Source organism: Xiphophorus hellerii, chromosome 21 (assembly GCF_003331165.1).
Source record: "Xiphophorus hellerii strain 12219 chromosome 21, Xiphophorus_hellerii-4.1, whole genome shotgun sequence".
Classification (NCBI taxonomy): Eukaryota; Metazoa; Chordata; class Actinopteri; order Cyprinodontiformes; family Poeciliidae; genus Xiphophorus; species Xiphophorus hellerii.
This window is the reverse complement of record NC_045692.1, coordinates 12,732,345-12,752,247: the sequence shown is the minus strand read 5'-3', so window position 1 is coordinate 12,752,247 and position 19,903 is coordinate 12,732,345. Positions and strand designations below refer to the sequence as shown.

The 19,903-nt window shown below is 38.2% G+C and overlaps 1 protein-coding gene across 1 annotated transcript in view; it reads left to right on the top strand.

Annotated features, from left to right (window-relative positions):
• The first annotated feature begins 204 nt into the window (after nt 1–204).
• The window catches only part of kcnb2b (potassium voltage-gated channel subfamily B member 2b), a 94,158-nt gene continuing 74,459 nt past the window's right edge, over nt 205–19,903 (top strand). The window contains exons 1-2 of the mRNA XM_032551654.1: nt 205–674; nt 1,372–2,072. Coding sequence (XP_032407545.1) covers nt 1,488–2,072 — 585 coding nt within the window. The 5' untranslated portion in view covers nt 205–674; nt 1,372–1,487. The remainder of the gene's footprint in view (nt 675–1,371; nt 2,073–19,903) is intronic.

The following is a 19,903-nucleotide window of genomic DNA, read 5'->3' as shown; positions in this document are numbered from 1 at the left end:
TTAGTTTCCGCACATCTATATCTGCTCTAATCACACATGCGCGGTTTAGATGTTCTTGTATGTCGAACAATAAAAGTAAAACAACAAGCAACAATTATGCGAAGCACAATTTTTCGCTTAGCGTTGTTTTATTAAGTTCACTTCGGGAGAGCAACCTGCTGCCGGGTGTGATTTGGTCATCACCTTTGTGCTGCGGTGCAGCCTGTGCAGCGCGCGTCTCTCCGCTCCTCCTTTCTATAGTACACAGCGGGACACTCCGCAGTTCGCTCATCCCGCTCCTTCCCCTTGCCTTCTTTTTACGCGCTCGACGTCTCTGCATTGACAGCGCTTGAGAGCCAGTCTTCTTCAGAGCTTTTTAGGTGCTGGAAAGGCGCAGGGCACTCAGCTTTCCGATGGCGAAGCGGTCCATGTGGTCGTTCATAGAGAAGGATTAAAACCTTTTTTCTTTCTTTCTTTCTTTCTTTTTGTTTTTCCTCCCTCCACCTCTTTCTCTATCTGTCTGTGTTTTCTCTTCACACTAATTTTCCACATAATGTGGGACGCGCGTTGTGTGCGCGGAGTGCTCCCCTCAGTCGTATCCGCCTAACTGAAGGGGGATCCCGGCTCGTTTTTCCACCTCTGCTCCCTTAGGACACAGAGGAGTTTGCATGAAAAGGCTGGTTTACAGCGGCAAGGTGAGGCTGGCTATTTAATGCGACATTAATAACATTGTTAGCCTGTTGTAACTTTACACTGAGACCAAAAGGAATTTGTGAGCTGTAAGAGAACTGATACGGGAGGTAGGTGGTGGATTGTGAGGGGGCTCAGAGTGACTACTGAACACTTACAGTGTAACAGGTATGCTGCAGTGTATACGCACACCCCCACACACACACACACACACACGCATATATACGTGGGTGTGTGTTTTTTTTATTGTTTTTCTTTTCCACACACATAATATACCTTGTGAAACAACAAGTCCTGATTCAAATTTGTTATTCAAAATGGCCAAGGCCAAATGTAACTAAGCTAAAAAAAAAAAAAACATATGACAGAAGGATAATCTTCCCAAGTTTCTGCCATACTTATAGATAAATATGTAAGGTTGAATTTTATTATGGTCTGCTATAAGAGTCACGCTGATTTGATATTAAAGCCTTACTACGAAGAAACATCGCTGGATCACAAAGCAAAGCAGCTACCTTGACTGGTAAAATGGAATCATTGATTTGGTACAATGCTTTCTAAGAAATGTGATGAAAGAGATCAATAACACTGTGCAGCTGTCATAACGCTTGACTGGATGTCTGCAACCTGAAGGGAGGTACTCTATGTTGGATGCGTTTCATTTCTTATCTGTCTAAGAAGTCTTCTCTTTTATTTTTTCAGTCATGGAGGGACTTGCCTAAAGAGGATCCAACTTAAGTCAAAAGTTTTATACTTTTTCCCTGGTTTTAGTCTTCGCCAATCGTAAGATCTTCCAAGAAGTTTCCAATTCCATTATCATGGCCGAGAAGCTTGGATCGGCGGGGCCTAAACCCAACAACGTCCGAACTGCCCCACCACTGCCCCCCGAGCCCATTGAAATCATCCGCACCAAAGCCAGATCACGCAGGGTCCGCCTTAATGTTGGGGGTCTGAACCACGAGGTCTTGTGGCGGACCCTTGATCGCCTGCCCAGGACCCGGCTTGGCAAGCTTCGAGACTGCAACACCCATGAGTCCCTCATGGAGATCTGCGACGACTACAGCCTGACCGAGAATGAGTACTTCTTTGACCGGCACCCGGGGGCCTTCACCTCCATCCTGAACTTCTACCGCACGGGCAAGCTGCACATGATGGAGGAAATGTGCGCCCTCTCGTTTGGCCAAGAGCTGGACTATTGGGGGATCGACGAGATCTACCTGGAGTCCTGTTGCCAGGCCCGCTACCACCAGAAGAAGGAGCAGATGAACGAGGAGCTGCGGAGGGAGGCTGAGACTATGAGGGAAAGAGAGGGAGAAGGAGAGTTTGATAACACCTGCTGCCCGGAGAAGAGGAGGAAACTGTGGGATCTCCTGGAGAAGCCCAGCTCCTCAGTGGCTGCCAAGGTAAGAATCCAAGACTAGAAAGTGAGATTGTACCGCCTGAGTCTCACATTTCCTGCTCACAATCAAAGCCAAACACTCTGGTTGCATAATAACACATTGCAGGCATGCTTGTTAAAGACCAACTCCCACGTGCGCTTCAAAACATGCTCATGAGTTCATCAGCTTGAATCTGATATGGTCAGTAGAAACAGTGGCTAAGATGACACAGAAGCTTTTATGATGATATGACTAAATGCAGAAGGCCAAAAATATTTTCATGTCAATCAACTTAACTTAGAAGAGATTCATGTCTCTTCTGATGCGACATTGTTTTGAGTCAGTCTTAGTGGCTGGATGATAGAACAGGACTCTAACAGGTATATTATTGCTGTTCTGAGCATTTACTTGAGTTAAAGTATATGATTTTATTCAAAACCAAGGTTCTCTGTCTACAATACTGTTAGTTGGTTCAATTTTCATTTCATTTTAAAAAATTACAAATTCTCTTCCTATAGACAGAATGTTAAATTTGATACATCAGTTCTGATAAAAAAAAACAGTTATTGGTAGCAGACCTAACTTCTTAGCGTACAGTTTTGAGAATTGCTTGTATACCATTATAATCGGCAGTTTTGTGTAGATGTTTGCATGTGAAAGTTAGAAACTGTGCAACTACAACACCATCACCCTAATAAAATTCTAAGAACTGTACCACATAAGAAAACAATATGTTGCAAGTTTTTTTGATAGAAGATTACTGTCTCCATTTTATTTTTTACAATTTCTTACTGAACTCACTAAGTGCATCAAAAACAAGGTTTGTCATTTTGCTGGGTGGAAAAAAGTGTGATTGTTCAGTTTATTGCATTTATTGAACAAGAATAAAATGACCAATTATGGGGGGCTTTATATGTCACTGGTTAGTGTATTTTGTTTACTGGCCAAGATATGTCTCTAAAATAAACTGTGAGGAAAACAGTAGCCAGCCTATATAGAATAATAAAGCAGGTTGTCTTCTGTTGTAGGGCTGTTTTGGTAGCCCTGAATAGGGGCTACCATTCAGGGTAGCCCTACAACCCTGAATGGTTGGCTATTCAGCCAACCATTCAGGGCTATTCAGGTAGCCCTGAATAGAATAAAAAATATAAATCTGGATGATTTTTTCTAAACTTTTGGAATGTGATATTTTTTCTAAGTTTTAGAAGACTAGGTCTGATTCGTCAGATGTTATGTTTATTTGTAAAAAGAAGGGAGTTCTTCATTGTGATGCATCTAATGAGCAGGGAAAAACTGGATGATCATAGACAATCACAATAACAAAATGCTCTATTCCATTCTTCCATAACATTAAAAAATAAATACAATGTGTATTTTTTTGTCTTTGATCTGTTGACTAGTGATCAGAGCTGATTAAGGGAAAACAGAGTGATTTCAATCTCTTGCCTATTGATCGGTGCATCTCTAGATCCTGGTCTTTTCTCTTAAAATGAACAAGTTGCACAGTTCTCTTGACTGTGCAACTTGGCAAACTGATATTAAAAACCTTTTGAGTCATTGGTCAAGAGTTAAAAGAAAAGATGTGACACGTCTCATTGGAAAGAGATTAATTATCTTTTTATTGGCTATTATGCAGAGTGTTCCCACTTCCAGCATTATTGGCATATTCCCTATTTTCTATGAATCAACCATTGGCAGTGACTGACAATGATCCTGTCTCAGCTTGATTACAGCATTCATCCTTTATAGGGAAGCCGTGTATCATATGAATTAATTAGACAGAGACTGCCGATATCTAATTTAGGGCCTAACTCATGTGACAGCACTTGAGTAATTTGCTATGCTGTACGATGTCTGAAGTGATTTACTCCTCAGTGGAGTTCTTTTTTTTGACTCTAGACACATCTGTGTATTGCTGACTTGTACACTATCATGATGGGGGAAGCCCTTAGTTCATTGAAGAGAAATTCCATCCTAAATCAAATTGTGTTAACATCCTGCTGACAGGGCTACGTGGAGAGCCTGATCATGGCTCCAATAGCTCAGGCTATCGGCAGCAGAAAGTCATACGGAAGTGCAGTGGTGTGGCTGCATACTTACAGCAGCTCTCTGAGATCAGGGAAGCCTTTTACGGCTCATACGTCGTGCAGTGAGCTCTCTTGAAAGCTCCTGACTAAGGAAATGCCATTACTAGTTCACTACAGTGCCACGTGCTTTCATACAGGCAACCAAAACTCTTTGTCAACTACAATTTGCCTTCTGGCACACACATTTCCCCTTTCTTAGTTTCTTTTATTTTCCTTTTACTCAGTCTTCTTAAGTCATTTGTGCTAGTTTTTGTGCTTTATGCCACCTATAACCCTTTTGGCTCTTAAATGAACGGTAAGCATGAAAGTGGTGACCTTTTTCACAAGGTTAATTAAGCCATGATTTCATTCAACAGGGCTTACATGGCCTTGGCTTTTAAACTGAAAAGATAGAAATCCAATACACGTATAAAATCTAGTAGCTAGAAGCTGTGGAAAGAGGTTCAGAGAAGAAACCGGCAGAACAATGCTTTGAGTGATTTACCCGGTGCAGTCATGTACGTTCTGCCCACGTTGCTGAGCTTGATATTTGCAAACATTTAGCAATGAATTATAAATGAAAAGGTAAAAAGAAATATGCAGTGGTTTTTATGTGTAACTCTGTGTTTTATTTTCCTTTTGGGAGAAGACCTGAGATTTAAAAAAGTAATGTGTCTAAAACTACCAAATATCTGTTTTTTGTGAAAAGTTTGAGTTAATGGGAAAGGAGAATAGTTTATCTACACATAAAGTCTTTTTTAACGTTTATCACGTTTGAGTTTTCCATCCCAGGTTTTGGGATGGAAATTAAAAGGTGATTTTATTTTATTTATTTTTTTGTATTATGTAGGTCCAAAAATTAATACCCAAATTATTTTAAATACGCTTGTTCAAAGAATTTCATAAAAAGAAAAAAATATATATCTGAATTAGTACATTTAGTCACAAAGATAATTGTTTAAAAGAATATGGAATTATGTTTTATTGCCTTTGGTCCTTGAGCTATAGTTTATAATTTTCACATAGAATATTTTGTCTCTTGTACATTTGTGACTTTTGTTTTACAATGAGTACAGGAAGCAGTTGTACATAAACTTATCAAGCTTAGGAGACCATATTCAGGTTGTGTCGTTGCTGTAATAGAATAAAACTGACATGATTTTGTTTGTGTGTATTCCTCAATAACTGAAACTTCTTTATTTTTATGTGAAATAATCTTTGTTCCTTTTTTGGCTTACATGTATTTGCTGGCCAACAAGAATGGAGGCAGAGATGACAGGAGGCATGCAAAATATATTGTGAACTTAAAAAAATGTTTGCTACAGTTGGCCGCAGTTACTGATAAGCTGTCTATATGTTTTAATATGCAATTACATTTTGCAGTTAGAGCTATTAAGATTTTGGTGGCGCAAAGCATACGCTCTTAATAAATTACATGACAAGATTCGGAGCTGTAAACATTTTTAGGTCGCCTTATTGATATCAGGCTGCCCTAAGAAATAGTAGCAAAGGATCTGTGAGCATTTCAAAGAGATCAGTGCTTCTTCCTTGCAGAGTCAGCCAGCCACACACCCCCACACACACCATTCGTGTCCAGCCTTGTTCTTGCTCCTTAATGTGGACGTGCTCCATTACTCTCCTTTTTATCTAATAAGCTAGTCTAGCTGGTGGAAATAAGCAATGGGCCGGTATGGCCGCAGCCTTTTGCTGTTCGGTTCTGCCGTGCTTGGACGCAGCCAAAGCCTCTCCATCCACAGACACTGTTGGCAAGCTCTTGTGTCATTTCTCAGGGGCGTTTGCTTCTGATCACGACGGGCTGCCTTCTTCCAACTGACTGTTATCTTCCACGCATAAATTCACCGAGCCAAAGCTTGTATGTACACTGATGTAGATGTGGAAGCTGGAAGAGACCAAGATGAGGAGAGGTTGTGTAAGGGAAAAGATGTAAGAGCCCTTTAGTCCGCCTTGAGCCAAACTGTCTCAGAATTAAATTCAAGGAGCTCCACCACCTGTTTGTTTGTTTTTTCAGTGCAATATGAATTGTTTATAATCTTTAGCAAATTAAGTTACTATGAATGTTTACTTTTATACAAGTAGCATTCAAAAATAGCTCTCTGTTATTTTTTGCTATCTTTCTGAACATTTATGTGTCCAAATCAGATTTCGTATCATCCTTTATAGAATTTCACTAAAACTTGGTTATCTGTACAGAGAAGTCTTTTCTGGCCTGGAGCGAGTCATCCTCATGTATTACAAGAGCACAGTTTAGGAGAAGCATACCTTCTTTCACCCCCAGTTGTTTCCTGGTTACATAAACCTACCATCATACCTCTAATCAGCACAGCCTAGCATTTAGGCACTAGCGCCTAAATCCTCTTTACTCGCATTCATAATCAGATAAGAGAGAACCTCGATTATAGGTGGCATGAGTTCTTATGGCTCCTGCATGGGAATTGAGGGAGCAGCATTTATCATCTGGATGTTCCAGGACACACTTAAAACCCAGTACCTCATATACAACTGGCTTTATTTTCTCCATATACATCAGCTATAAAGTGGAGATTTCTTAAAGTTTGGATAATTTCTGTAAGGTTTTGGTTAAATTTAGAGAAACATAAGCACTCGGGTTTTAGCTTTATCCTCCAAACGGTTGTGACAAGGTGCTTTTTTGTTCCATATTATGCCTTCATTGTTGTGAATTAATGGTATGAAAAAAAATGTGTTATTCATTAATATTGTTGTGAATACCTACCACAACAAAACCAAATTGTCTTTGTGGTAATCAAAAATCTAAATAGTGTCATAATTACTGATACAATTATTTAAAAAAAACGTTTTCCACATTTCCAGACACTTCAACGCTGCTTTCAAAAAGAGTAGAGATTAATCGTAGTTTGTCAGGATTAAGTTTTATCGAAAAAATCATAAAGGAAGATCTTATAGTTTACAAAAGATTGCAGAAAAGGATTCTATGTAAAGCTTTCAGCTTTACACAGCATCTGCTACTTGGCTAATTTATACTACTTGATACCTGTTGCTCCTTGTGTTGTGCAAGAAGGAGGATTATTTTAAAATTGCAACTAAATTGAGAGAGTGTTGTATCCTATATTTTGAGTAAAAACTCACAGAGTTTGACTTTAAATTTTCCATCACAGCTTACAATTGAGTTATAATTTAATCCTTGGTAATCATAATATCATTAGCTAAAAGAGACATGAATCATGTACTTGTGACACTCATTTCAAATGTAGCTAACATTTATTTGTAACAGAGTGACCGTCAACTTCATTGTTTTCTCATTCTCCATATTTGTGTCTGTGTCAAAGTATAATTATTAAAAATGGGAAATAGATGATATATAGTGAAACCATAGCATTTTTGCCCAAAATGTTCATACTATTTATGTCAAACTAGAATAGATCAATAAAGTATGTGCTGTTTTATTAATCTTATTGTAGTTCATGGCTTAATATGGCACACAGAAGGAAAATCCCTAATCTGTCACCTTTTCCTCTTTTCTTTGTACAAATAAACAAAACCTATGCATGGCGTTGTGCATTATCATTCCACGTTAGATTTTGCATGCAGAGGAATTAACGTCAAGACTCATCTCAGGTGTCTCAAAGGAGCCCACTGGGCTGTCTTAGAGCTTATTGCACTTGACTGTGTGCATTATGATTCACAAATGGGGCCATCATTTGGTAAATCTCACGAGGTACAGCTAATCTTAAATATCCTCACTGTTAAAGAAGCAAAATGTGTGTGGGGGAGGGAGAACAAGTATGCTGATGAAGGAAAATTCTAGCATAAGTTTATTTTGTAAACAACACAACCAGTGTATGCCAGGGCTAATGAGAGAGGCCAGATGGTGTTGGAGGCCAGGTTCTACGAGTAATTGCACCTGTCATCACTGGAGCATAACTACTGAGGATTTGCTAACTAAACACGCCTTTTGCTCCAGTATTACAACCCGAAAATCATTTTCATGGATGATTTAGCTGTCTCAGAGCCCACATGATTTGCTTTTCTTTAATACAGTCTTTAAAATAACTAACAACATATAATTCATGGGGAAGTGAAGAAGCACTTCCCCATGAATTATATTATTTATGTTATAAATAACATAAATAATATAATTTTTATATTATATAAGTTTTCTTTGCAGTTTTCTTTTTATTATTATTTTTTTATTTCAGTTAAGCGTTTCACATTATTAAAACTTTGATTCAGTAGACACAGTATCTGTTTTGCAACCTGAAAGTTTTTAGGTTCGCAAGTATGATTACCACTAAATAAAATATAACCAATGTTTGTTTTTTTTTTGTCCATCACTGTGAACGCTTTTTACCCACTGCAGAATTGTTTGAATTTAGCCAGACTTGTTCACAGCACAGCATTTCATTTGGATTTGCGTTGACTGGGTCACTCCTAAACTTGAATTTAGTTTTATTTACTCAGGATTTCTTTGTGAGATACTATAATTTGTTTGATGATTTTAAACATTTACGGAAGAAGAGGAAAAACAGAACAAATTAGTTTGGGGCATAGACTTTTTTATGTCACTCATTAAAATCCACCAACAGTAGAAGGAAGATTCAGTTTCTTTACATGCCAGGTATCAGTTCACAACCTGTCCGCCATGTCATTTTGTAAAGGCTTGGATGTCCAGCAGAGCTTTACAGCTTGCCTGATCCCGAAGGCCAGCCAACCTGACTGGAACATTGCTGTTTGTACATCATTTCATTGAAAGTGATACTAGACAATAAAAATATTAAATTTGATAACGTTAAAATGTCAAAGCCCTTTTAAGCGAGGATTATTTTAATTTTAATCTCTCCTTTATATCCAGATTCCATTAGTTTGTCAGGTTTACTTATTCAGCTAGCAAGAAGTCAAGTAGACCAAACGGACCAAATGCTCTCGATCCACCTGCCATCAGAATAAGACATAAATCCCATTGAAGGCTAGCAGAGGCTCTGTGTGGACCCACAGCAAGTAGCAGTGCTGGCTGCTGCTGCCAGTTTGAGTGACACGCTGAGTAAGAGGCTAATGTGTTCCTTCCTCCTCCTGCCCTACTCGTCTCCTTGCTGTCCCCCTGATCATTGCTCCCGCTGCTGCCTCAAGGGACGTTCGTTCATCTCGCTCGCTGCCGTTTTCCCATCCCAGAAGGCATTGGGAAAAGCGTGAGATGGAAAGGAGAGGGATGGGAGTTTAAAGGAGTCATCATTCTAAATGCTATGAACACCAGGTCTCCATTACATGCTTCAGTAATCTCTCTTCACACTCTCTCAGCTCACAGCCAGCCTTCCACATCCATGCACATTCATATAGTATTACATATATTATGCCTTTACAGTGTATAGTACACACGCTGGTGCTTCTACTCACTGAGGACACACACTGAAACACACAAACCTCTTCATCAGAAAACCCTTGAATATTGCTGAACTGACTTTTTGTAAGTGCCACATCGCATCCGTTGCCATGCTGTGTTTCCTTTTCCTATCTCCATACTGTATCTGTTTTTATATTCTTCACTTTATATGGTTGACTTTTATTCTCCCCTTGTGCTCACGCAGTCATTCTTTACCCTCACTTCCACCACCTCAATGACAGTTCTCCACTTCGTCTAACAACTCCCTTTTCCACCTCTCATCTCTGTATTTTCCGTGTCCTGCACATTTCAATCTTCAACTTTTTGGGAAACTGAGTTATAGCACTTTTTGCTGCTTTATCTTGAGAGCTCTGACATGGGAGATCATTGATATTCATTGACAGGTTCTCACATTTGACTCCTCATCAGTCTTGCCTTTGATCGCAAGTGGATCGAGAAGTTTTTCAGTAGCCACTTGATCACCTTCTCTGCAGCTAGAAGCATGTGTTATTCTGAAAGTTCGATACATTATTTAATTTTACTTTATCTTTAAAAATATTTCATAATCATCATTTTTGGCCTATTTCGTATTTTCCTCTGTTTTTGCAAGAATCATGGGATTCCAAATAAAATAAATGTAATAATTCTATACTAGTAGGGGGCAAGAGCATTGATATGTGATTAGGGTCAAAAGGCTGTAATACCAATTCTTCACCAACAGGTGGTGGCAAGGTTGACATTAACGACATCAGAACACAAAAGAAAAGGATCATGAATATAGCTAAATTGATAATAGGCTAAAGATGTTAAAAAATCACTTAAGACCGGGTTTGGCTTTCATTTGTTGTTTAATTGAAATAATCAGGACAAAGGCAGACTTTTTTTTTTTTAGCCACAACGTCTTTGCCAGCAGTAAAATGTCTTCAACATTCATCCTCCACCTTCCAAAATACAAACATAGGCAGAATACAGTTCTTTCCAGTGCAGAACATCATTGGCCTGAATGAAATTCACCTTGAGAAAATGTTCTTAATGGGACAAATTTTCAGTGCTCAGACGGAGCAGTGAATGGAGATGAGAATGGGTTTGAATTGCATCAGCAGGCAATGGTCAGGCTAACAATGGTGGAAAAACCCACAAACACTGTTATAGATGATCCTGACTTTAATAATATACTCACATCAATATGTTCAGCTTATGCACAATGTGCACTCTTATCTACTCTCTCTGATCAACAGTTTAAAACAAATATGATTGATAAAGCATATGATTCACTGTTGAAAGAGCTGGGTTCAAAACGTTTTTCGAAGTTCTCGATGTTCAAAGTGATTTATAATACCTCAGCAAGGTTTTGTTGAAAACATTAGCAAAACAAGCCAAATACACGTTCTGAAGAGGGAACATGCAATAAACCCTTTACATACAGTACATATCCTTTAATTAAAATCCTTAGAGACTCACTAAATAGTTATAAATACATTTGTAGGGGTTTAATTTTAATTATTTTCGTTGTGCTACAGGTTGCATTTTATACATATATTTAATATTTTAAAGGGCAAATTTTAAATTGTATTTTGTGGTTAGTAAAACTTGAGGAAGTTTATTGTAAAAATTAATAAATTGTATATTTTGGAGGGGCCTTATTTAAATAATCAATTTATAAATATTAGGTGACACTTTGATTGACAAAATACATATATAGTCTTTTTTTTTTACCCCTCCAGGGGGTCTTCTGTGGGCTCTAGTGTCCCTTATATGATAGTAGGCTGACAGGAAACGGGGGGAGACATGCGGCAAATGTCGTCGGGTCCGGGAGTCGAACCCGCGACTGCCGCGTCGAGGACTCAAGGCCTCCAAATACGGGTCGTGCTAACCACTACGCCACCACGGCACCCCCCATATATAGTCTTTAGTGGCATTGTACTACATACTGAATATCCCCGTGTTTAAAGGTGTATCCCTCATGGGTATATTCAACCAAATAAATAATTTAGTTTCAGCGTTCCACGTTATAGAGACTGTTTATCAACTTAATTTTATTTTCTTATTCCGAATATTACGCTTTTATGGTTTCTGTGACAACCAAGATGTGCTATGGTGACATGTTGACACCCAGGGAGCTTTTCCTCTCCATACTGGCTGTGTGATATGTACAGCAGCTGGTAGCAGCTGGTAACTCGGCCCCCACAACCAACCCCGGATGCAAATTTAAGGGAAGCGCTTTAGCTCTGTCTCCTCAGTACTTTCAGTGGGTAAGCCTGTGATTGAATGGCCTGTTTTTAATGTTTTTTATAAAGTTGGTTGGCTTCTAGTGATGTCATTTATAACAAATGGCTCTCAAACACACTGAAACGGGAGTCGTTCCTGGTCAGTGGTGCGGTGTTTTGATGAGTTCAAGCTGTTGTCTCTAGTGTAGCGGATCCAGCAGACATCGCTTGTAAAGATTCCGTGACAGAAATGATGAAGAAGGGAAATTGGCCTTTCTGGTGTCTCGGCTCTCTAGGCCAATAAGTGGATCAGAATGAGGGCTTCGGTTTGTTGGACTGAACAGATTAATTAAAACCTCTGCAGTGTGAAGGAGCCTCCCAGGACATATGAAAGAACACTTGTTATCCTGACTGATACTGGGAAACTGTGACAGAGGAAATGTATGCCACTGCATTTGCTTCCAATCGCCACACACCTCCACCTTCTGGTCCTCACATTTACTCATCAATTTCCTGTTTTAGCTTCTCTGCTGGAGCATTTATTTCTCTTGTTTTTCAGCACATTTGTTTTTTCTTGTGTAATCATGCTGTTGGCGTCACCGTGGGCAGAACTGCCAGCTGTTTGCTGTCTCCACGCACTCCAGGAAGTGACAGAGTAAATTATTATATCTCCTGCTCTTTGTTGTGGAACGTGATTCCTCTTGAGTCACAAGAGGGCCTCACTTCTGACCAAGGCAACTTACACATATAGTAATGCCCTTCATTTATTATTTCCCCCTGCCTGACATCCACAGTACTTATTCTTCAATCTTTTTTTCATTTCTGTTCAGACCTAAGGTATTTAAAAATTTACAATAAGTTTTATAAATTATTCATTTTAATTTTAACTGGATTAACTACAGACACATAAGAGTTGACCTTTTACATGCATTTAAATTGTAAATTTACAATTTTACATTTATTTTACATGTACCATTTTACTGTCATTTTTTTTACTGATGGCATCCAAGAATCTTGAAAACATACATGAATATTTTTTAACGATAGGAAATTTTATGATCAAAAGTGACAGAACGTTGTTTTTGCTATGGCCGTCCAGTTTATTCTGTCTGTGGAGAGGAGAGCCAGCAGATGCAGAGCTGAGTATTTAAGAGCCAGGTTCAGCAGGTTTAACTGTGGACCTGCTGACCAGTTTTTTCTTCATTTTAATGGCAAACAACTATAGGAAGTTTTACCACCACCTGGTAAGGAGTGTGGACCACATAATTACCTGTTAATGCGTATTTTTGTTTTGTTTTTACTGAAATCAGAAGGAATAGACATTTGAGCAACAAATAATATAATATAATTATTTTGATGGATGAAGTATAAGGATGATCAGGATGTTTATTTTTGGTAAATATCCTGATCCTCTTTGCTTCTTTAAATGTGGGATTGAATCATTCCCCTCAGCCGGTAAGGGATTTATAAGAACTGCTTTTTGATAGATTATGACACAGATTATGAAACTAAATAAAACTGATTGTTTATATACATTGATATAATTTAAAATGGAATCAACCTATATGCATCTGTGCCAATTAAAGTCTGATAAGTGCTTCCCCAACTTGAACTGTCAAGTCATCCATCTAGTCAGCCAAGATGACAAGACGCAGTGATGCTGTCCTTTTAGCTCACTGGTGCGATTGTAATCAGCTTAGAAGAGGACCTGACTAGCCAGAGGGCAATCAGGGGCAAAGACATGCACTCAGACCATGTGACCCATGACAGTGTCAGGATGCCGTGCAGTGGGCCAAAGGATCAACGTTTGACACACCTGAAATGCCACGCTGCTTTGTGGTTTACACCACAAAGCTCACTTGCAGATGTGATTTCAAACCACATTATGTTGCCAAATGTATCATATTTTGTTAGCCTGTGTATATTATTATTATCTATTATTGTATTAAGAATAATTGGTGTAGTGTGAGATATTAGAGCATAAATTGTTTTTCTTTGGTGTTACCCTCTCAAAAGGAATCTACAATCCATCACTTGAAAATCATGAAGAATTCCAGTCTTGTGGGCACTGACATTTGGTTGAAGCCTTGCCAATCGATAACACAACACACAAGTATTGACCTGTGTGCTGAAAGGCCCAGCTGTCTCGTTTTATTTTAACCAAGAAGCCACTTTGGCCTTTCCCACTGACTTCTACCTCACATTTGGGTGCATTTCATGTATTTGCTGTTTCCCTCCATAAACTACGTGCCACTTTCACTTTGTTTTGGTACTTTTGGGCGTGTTTGTGTCTGACCCTTGGTGACTTGCTGTTGAGTTTATCTTCTCTCCACCTTTCTCTGATTATCTATATCTCTTGGGGAAACTCCACTCATTTAACCTTTTTCCTCTTCTCTCAACGTAGTAGTCATTCAGCCTTGCTGCACCTTTTCCCCACCAAGGGTCTTTTACGAGAAAAACAAAACAAAATTAAACTGCACTGATAGGGCATCCTGTAATTATCTGCACCATGAGATCATTCCAAATAATCTTGATTTTTGGAGAAGCAGCAGCTGCAAGAATATTTTTTTTCCTGTCAGTCTGTATACCAGGTATTGAATCTATGCTCTGTTGTTGTTGTACTCGGTTTGATGACAAAGTTTTAAGGGGATTTTCTACAATATAATCATAGTGTAAGCATAGAATCGGGGTTATGTAACGTCAATAAATATCATTGAGAAGTAGAAGATCAGTTCTTTACTACATTTTAGTTGTTTAGGAAGATGCGGCTCAGATCTGAGACTCATGTCACCCATAGGTAGAGTGTATACAAAAACCAGTGGCATATGCCAAGTGTTGTGCAAAGTGACAAGGCTGGTTACTATTAATAATTCAAGCCAGGGTCTCTGTATTGTATGGATTTAAATACTAAAGCAATTGTTCCCACACAGCGATACTAGAGCATTTTGTGAGCCCCTGGATTAATGTGATACAATCCATTGGTGGGGGTTGGGGTAGCAACCCAGGGTCCAATTAACCTCTCATTGGACAGATGGAGGGTTAAATTCATGCTCAAGTAAGACACTTTATGTAAAAGAGGCTCGTGTTCTACTTTTAAGTATTTAAGTGTTTTCTAGCATTTTTTTAAAATTTTAAAGAGTGGTCTTTGATTGTTGTGTGCTTAATTAGACTGGGCCATCTTTGCTACAATGGATTCTTCATTAGTATTCATTCAGGCAATAAACACTGCTTTGTTCCTTCGATGCAAGGCCTTTAATAACCTTTAAAAGATTAAATTAAACAAGCATAATTTTGTATGGAGAGATGCAATAACTAGCCCAACAATTCCACAAAAGTCAACCAATGTGCATAGAAAAGGCCTGTAGAAATATTTCTCAGCTCACTGATTTGGTCAGTTAAACCAAATTGTAAAGAGCTCAATAGTTCAAGCTCTTTTGAACGCTACTATATTTGGAGGGACCCATTGGTCTCCATTGGTACAGCAGCTATTGAACATTTTCCATCCATTTTTAATAGCACAGTTTGAGGGTACTTTGTAGAGTATTTTAAATCTTTTTTTTCCAGATAGGCAGTTGAGAATAAACTAAATTCTTATAAATGCCCTGGATAACATATGACCCTTTCTGCTGAGGGAAAGTTAAACTTAGAGAAGCCTTGAATGCATTAAATCTCATACTGTATACAAAAACAATGAAAGTGAGTCATACATCATACACTCTTCTAAAGTAAACTACATTTGGACTGTCCCAGTTATTTTCCATTACATTTGCTTTGTATTGGCAGTCCAAACCCTGCGCGAGTTTTGTCCTGCACCCACACTTACACCACCGATGCTGGCAGCTGTTTCTGGCTGGCACTCAAATAAAGATTTTTGAAGCATACTTGTTTTGTAATAAATCCCTCTTAAGTAGTGTGACAATATCTAAAGGCCACCTGAGACTCTTAAGCATCTTTAGCTTTTGCCTCCTGCTACGATGTAATGAATAAGGTGTCCGAATGCGAATAATACACTTATGTTGATGGATGGCTGTTGATACGGTACAAAGGAGCACATGCTTTTGTCACGTTTTTCAGTGTTGCTGCTCTCGTCGTTTTAAGTGGCTATTTCCTCCAGCTTGTCCCACTAAAATGGTCCTAATATCTCTTTAACACTGTGTTAATGCTGCAATTACGAACATGTTATGCTACAGACAGACTTAGTAAATCTCAGTATTAAAATTCTTACTATGAGGTATCTTCAAAATACAAGCTTAACTCTTAAAAAGTCATCTTGTCTGCAAGCCCAGTACACTATGTAATCACTGTGGTCATGGCTAAACAGCAAACATTTATGAGACAGATAATAAAAGCTGTAAATCCCAATTTTTCTCACTGGCTAGTCTAAACAGAATGAGAAGGTTACATTTAACCATATATCTGAATTATGATGGGGTAAAGCTTAATACGAATTATGATATAGAGCATTAAATCATACTCTCTTGGGCACAGCGGCTCATCTCTTGTTACTTCAAAGTGGATTCACTCCTTTTTTTTTACTTGTCACAGTAACATAACTTTAATCTTAAAATTCAGCAAGGATCATATTAAGTTTGTAAAGTCATCATGTTCTTCTGCCTGTGTAAGCATGTTTTCCCTCAAACACTACGAATAAGCTACTTGTAATAAATCCACAGGAATAATAAAAGTTGAAGATGCCTGTTGTTCAGTTTCATCCCTGATGATATTTGTTTAGTTTTCTTTTTCTCCTTGCTCTTATGTCAGTATTTGCAGCACAATTCCTAACAAAAGTATGTACATCCTTTGGTGTAGATAGTGTGGTGTGCCTTAGGAATGGGTCGTATAAACTTACATTTGTAATCACAGTATTTTGAGGCATTTATTGTGATGGAAATTGAGGTGATTATGAAAGGTTTTGAAAAATGAAACAGACTTTCTTGGCTGAGTTGTCGGCCATAAACACGAGTCCCGACCTTAAACCAAAAACAACAACAAAAAACCTCAAAACAAAACAAAAACAAAAATACATAATCATCAATGGGCTACTTTAGTACACAAATGATATCAACACAGGACAATTACTGTAATTATTCTTATTTTCAAATATGGTGATATTTGACAATTTTCTCATTGACCATATATTTAAAAAAACATAAAATTACCAACCTTGATCTTCATGACTACCCAGTAGATGTGCCTCTAATGTGTATTCAGTCCCCTTTTCTCTGGTACTTACAAATAAAATCCATGGTCCATAGTAACCTTAGAGAAACTTAGGTAGATTAAGGTGTTAGAAGGATCCAGTCAGTCCAGACCTAAATCCAATTGAGAATCAGTAGTAAGACTTGAATATTAATCTTTTTAGACAGTGTACCTCCAGTCTGACTCCCCTTGAGCCGTTTGCAGCTGTCACTGCAGCAAAAACGGGTTCTTCAAAGTATTGACCTGGTGGATTTGAATGCAGCAACACAACATTCTGATTTTTATTTGTAGAAAAAAAGAAAGCAAAAAAAAAAAAGTGTTGGTCTACACCAAATAAGCCAAATTGTGTTTGTATAATGACAAAAGGTGGAAACAGTTCAAGAACATTGATATGTAGTTTTATTTTTTTTGCAAAGCACTGAAAATCCCTTTATACTCTTCCCCGAGTTAGAGCGCATCAGGCGAAGCGTCACATGCCTCTGCAGTGGAAAGTTGTGTCATAGGAATGCTGTTTGTGTTAAAAGGTTTAATAGTTTAAAACTTGAATAAATATTCATTTCAAAATGTTTAACATTTTTGACATGCTCAAGAGATGCAGCAGTTTAATCTCTGTAGTGAAGTCCGTGTCACTGGATGCAAAAAAAGTCTACATATTAGTCTCTTCTAATTGAAAGCCCAAGTCTGTCTTCTTGAAAGGATTAACTGTGGCAAAGGGAGATATAAACCCAACCTCCTGTCTATCTGACAAACAGACACACCCTCCAACCTGATGTGCTGCTACCCTAATCCCCTTTGACGACACCACAAAGTCTGAGAACAGAAATTAACAGTCCGGTTACGCAGCGTCCTCTCTGCAACGTGCAGCGCCTGTCTGTCATTGCAGCAACCGCAAGCTCATGACGGCACGGAGAATCAATTAGAATTGCTGACATATATCTGATTAAGGCTAAACAGGGCCAAAGGCGGGCTCATTAAATGCTTTTTGTTTGGTTACTGCGATAGAGGTCAAAGGAGAAGCTTATTCGGGGAGTGGGGGTGGATTGCGGAGGCTCAAAACTTAATCTGGAGCAATAGGCTTCTCTTTTTCTATTATAAACAAGCAATTTAAGTAGATGAAAAGAATAACATGAGCTGGATATGAAATGTTTTTTTTTCATTAATTTAAAGCAGCTGTAATAATTTTTTTACAAAGAAGACAATTGTCCTTATCACCATATATGCAATGAAAGAAAAATTTATGAACCATCTCCAGTAATAGTGATGTTTTTATTGCTCTTTCTTCACATTGCTTGTTGCATGACAAGCAGACATGTAGAATGGCAGTAACAATAAAACAATAAATGAATAAATAATAACAATAAATAATAAAATGTTTATTTATTATTTAATAATAATAAATAATAAAATCTATTAACTTAATAATTTACACAAAAGATCTACATTTATTGTTTTAAGATTTTTTGAGACTTAAGTCTCCAACTTCAATTCAAAGTCGAGTCTTTACAAATATTTGCGTTCAAAACAAACTCAAGACACTATCTCTGTGCCGCGTCTGTACAGCACATCTTTCAAAATTTTATCACACAATTGTCATTTGTTCAAAGAGTACATATAAACTTTAAGTATAACTAATTAATACAAGAGCATAGTTATGAACTACAAGAGTGGATTCACAAATTAATCTTTTATCCTCACATATCTCAGTCACTATTTCATTACCCAAAATATTTTTAAGCCCTTTTGAATGCAAAGCCCCATTGCAACTGGATTTAGATCAATTATATTTCCCTGAACTCCTCAATTGTAACGTTTTGGTTTTTTTTGAAAGCTTGATAAATCAGTGTTATGTAATGGATGCACACAGAGAAGTTATGTGTCTGATGTCTCTGCAGCTTCACACAAGCTCCAGTGATAAAACACCATCCCATCCACATTCATAAGTGTGCTGTATTCTCTGGAGAAGTAAGCAGGGAAGAGTTGCTTCCATCTGTATCTTACCACCACAATATAAGCTACTGGCAGATGGTTCAGTCACACTGAGAGTCCCTGAAAAGGAGGAGCTTGTTATTAAACGCTATATTACAGATGCAACAAGCTTTTCCGGCCTTATTAAAATCTAAAAGCTCCTAAGCTGCTGCCTTAAATTTGCCATAGCCACAGACTTATCAGTAATATAACTGCTTTGTGTAAATGCAGCAGTAATAGTCTAATATTTCAAACTGCTTTGTCCTTAAAGACTTGTATGCGTGTATGACCAGATTTGTTTCCGTTAATACAGGCAGACATTTCTGCCTCCTTTAAATAATGTAACCTCAATAACTGCAGTAACTGACATTGCACTGTAGTAGAAGAATCTTTCTACTTGTTGCCTCAGGCCCTTGTGCTAAAAGACGCAGACTCCACAGCCTAAAGATTAATTTAATGCACACTGCATGCGTGTGTAAACTGTGTGTGCCTGTGTAGGAGTGAAACTGCAGATCACCGCAGACAGCTGTGTAGAACACTGCATGGACAGCACCATGCAAAGCACGTTGCTCTGGAGAACACATGGCTCACCATTCAGAAAAATTACACAAAAAATACATCCGTGATACATGTCAAATAAATTTCCCCTTAATTCTTGAATCCTTACGTTCTAGATTAAAATGAACTTTTGCTGCACTAACTTTTCCCTCCTTCTGCCCTGAATTGTGCGCTAATGAAATCACCAATCTTATAAACTTTGCATATTTGCTCCTTGCTCTCATTTATTTCCAGTAGCACCAGTAGAACTCCATTTTCAAGGAGGTGTTAGTAAGAGGGATGTAGTTTGACATGAAATATTGATAGACGGAACATTTAGCGGAATTGCAACAAAGTGCTCACAGACAGAGAAGTGAGGCTTTAGATTGAGAAAGACTAAAAGAAAGGAAAAGAAAAATTGAGAAATAAGAGGGAAGTGCTGGCGCCAGAGAGAGAGAGAGAAGAGCAGCGCTATGACAGTGTAACAGACTGCAGCAGGTGGAGGAA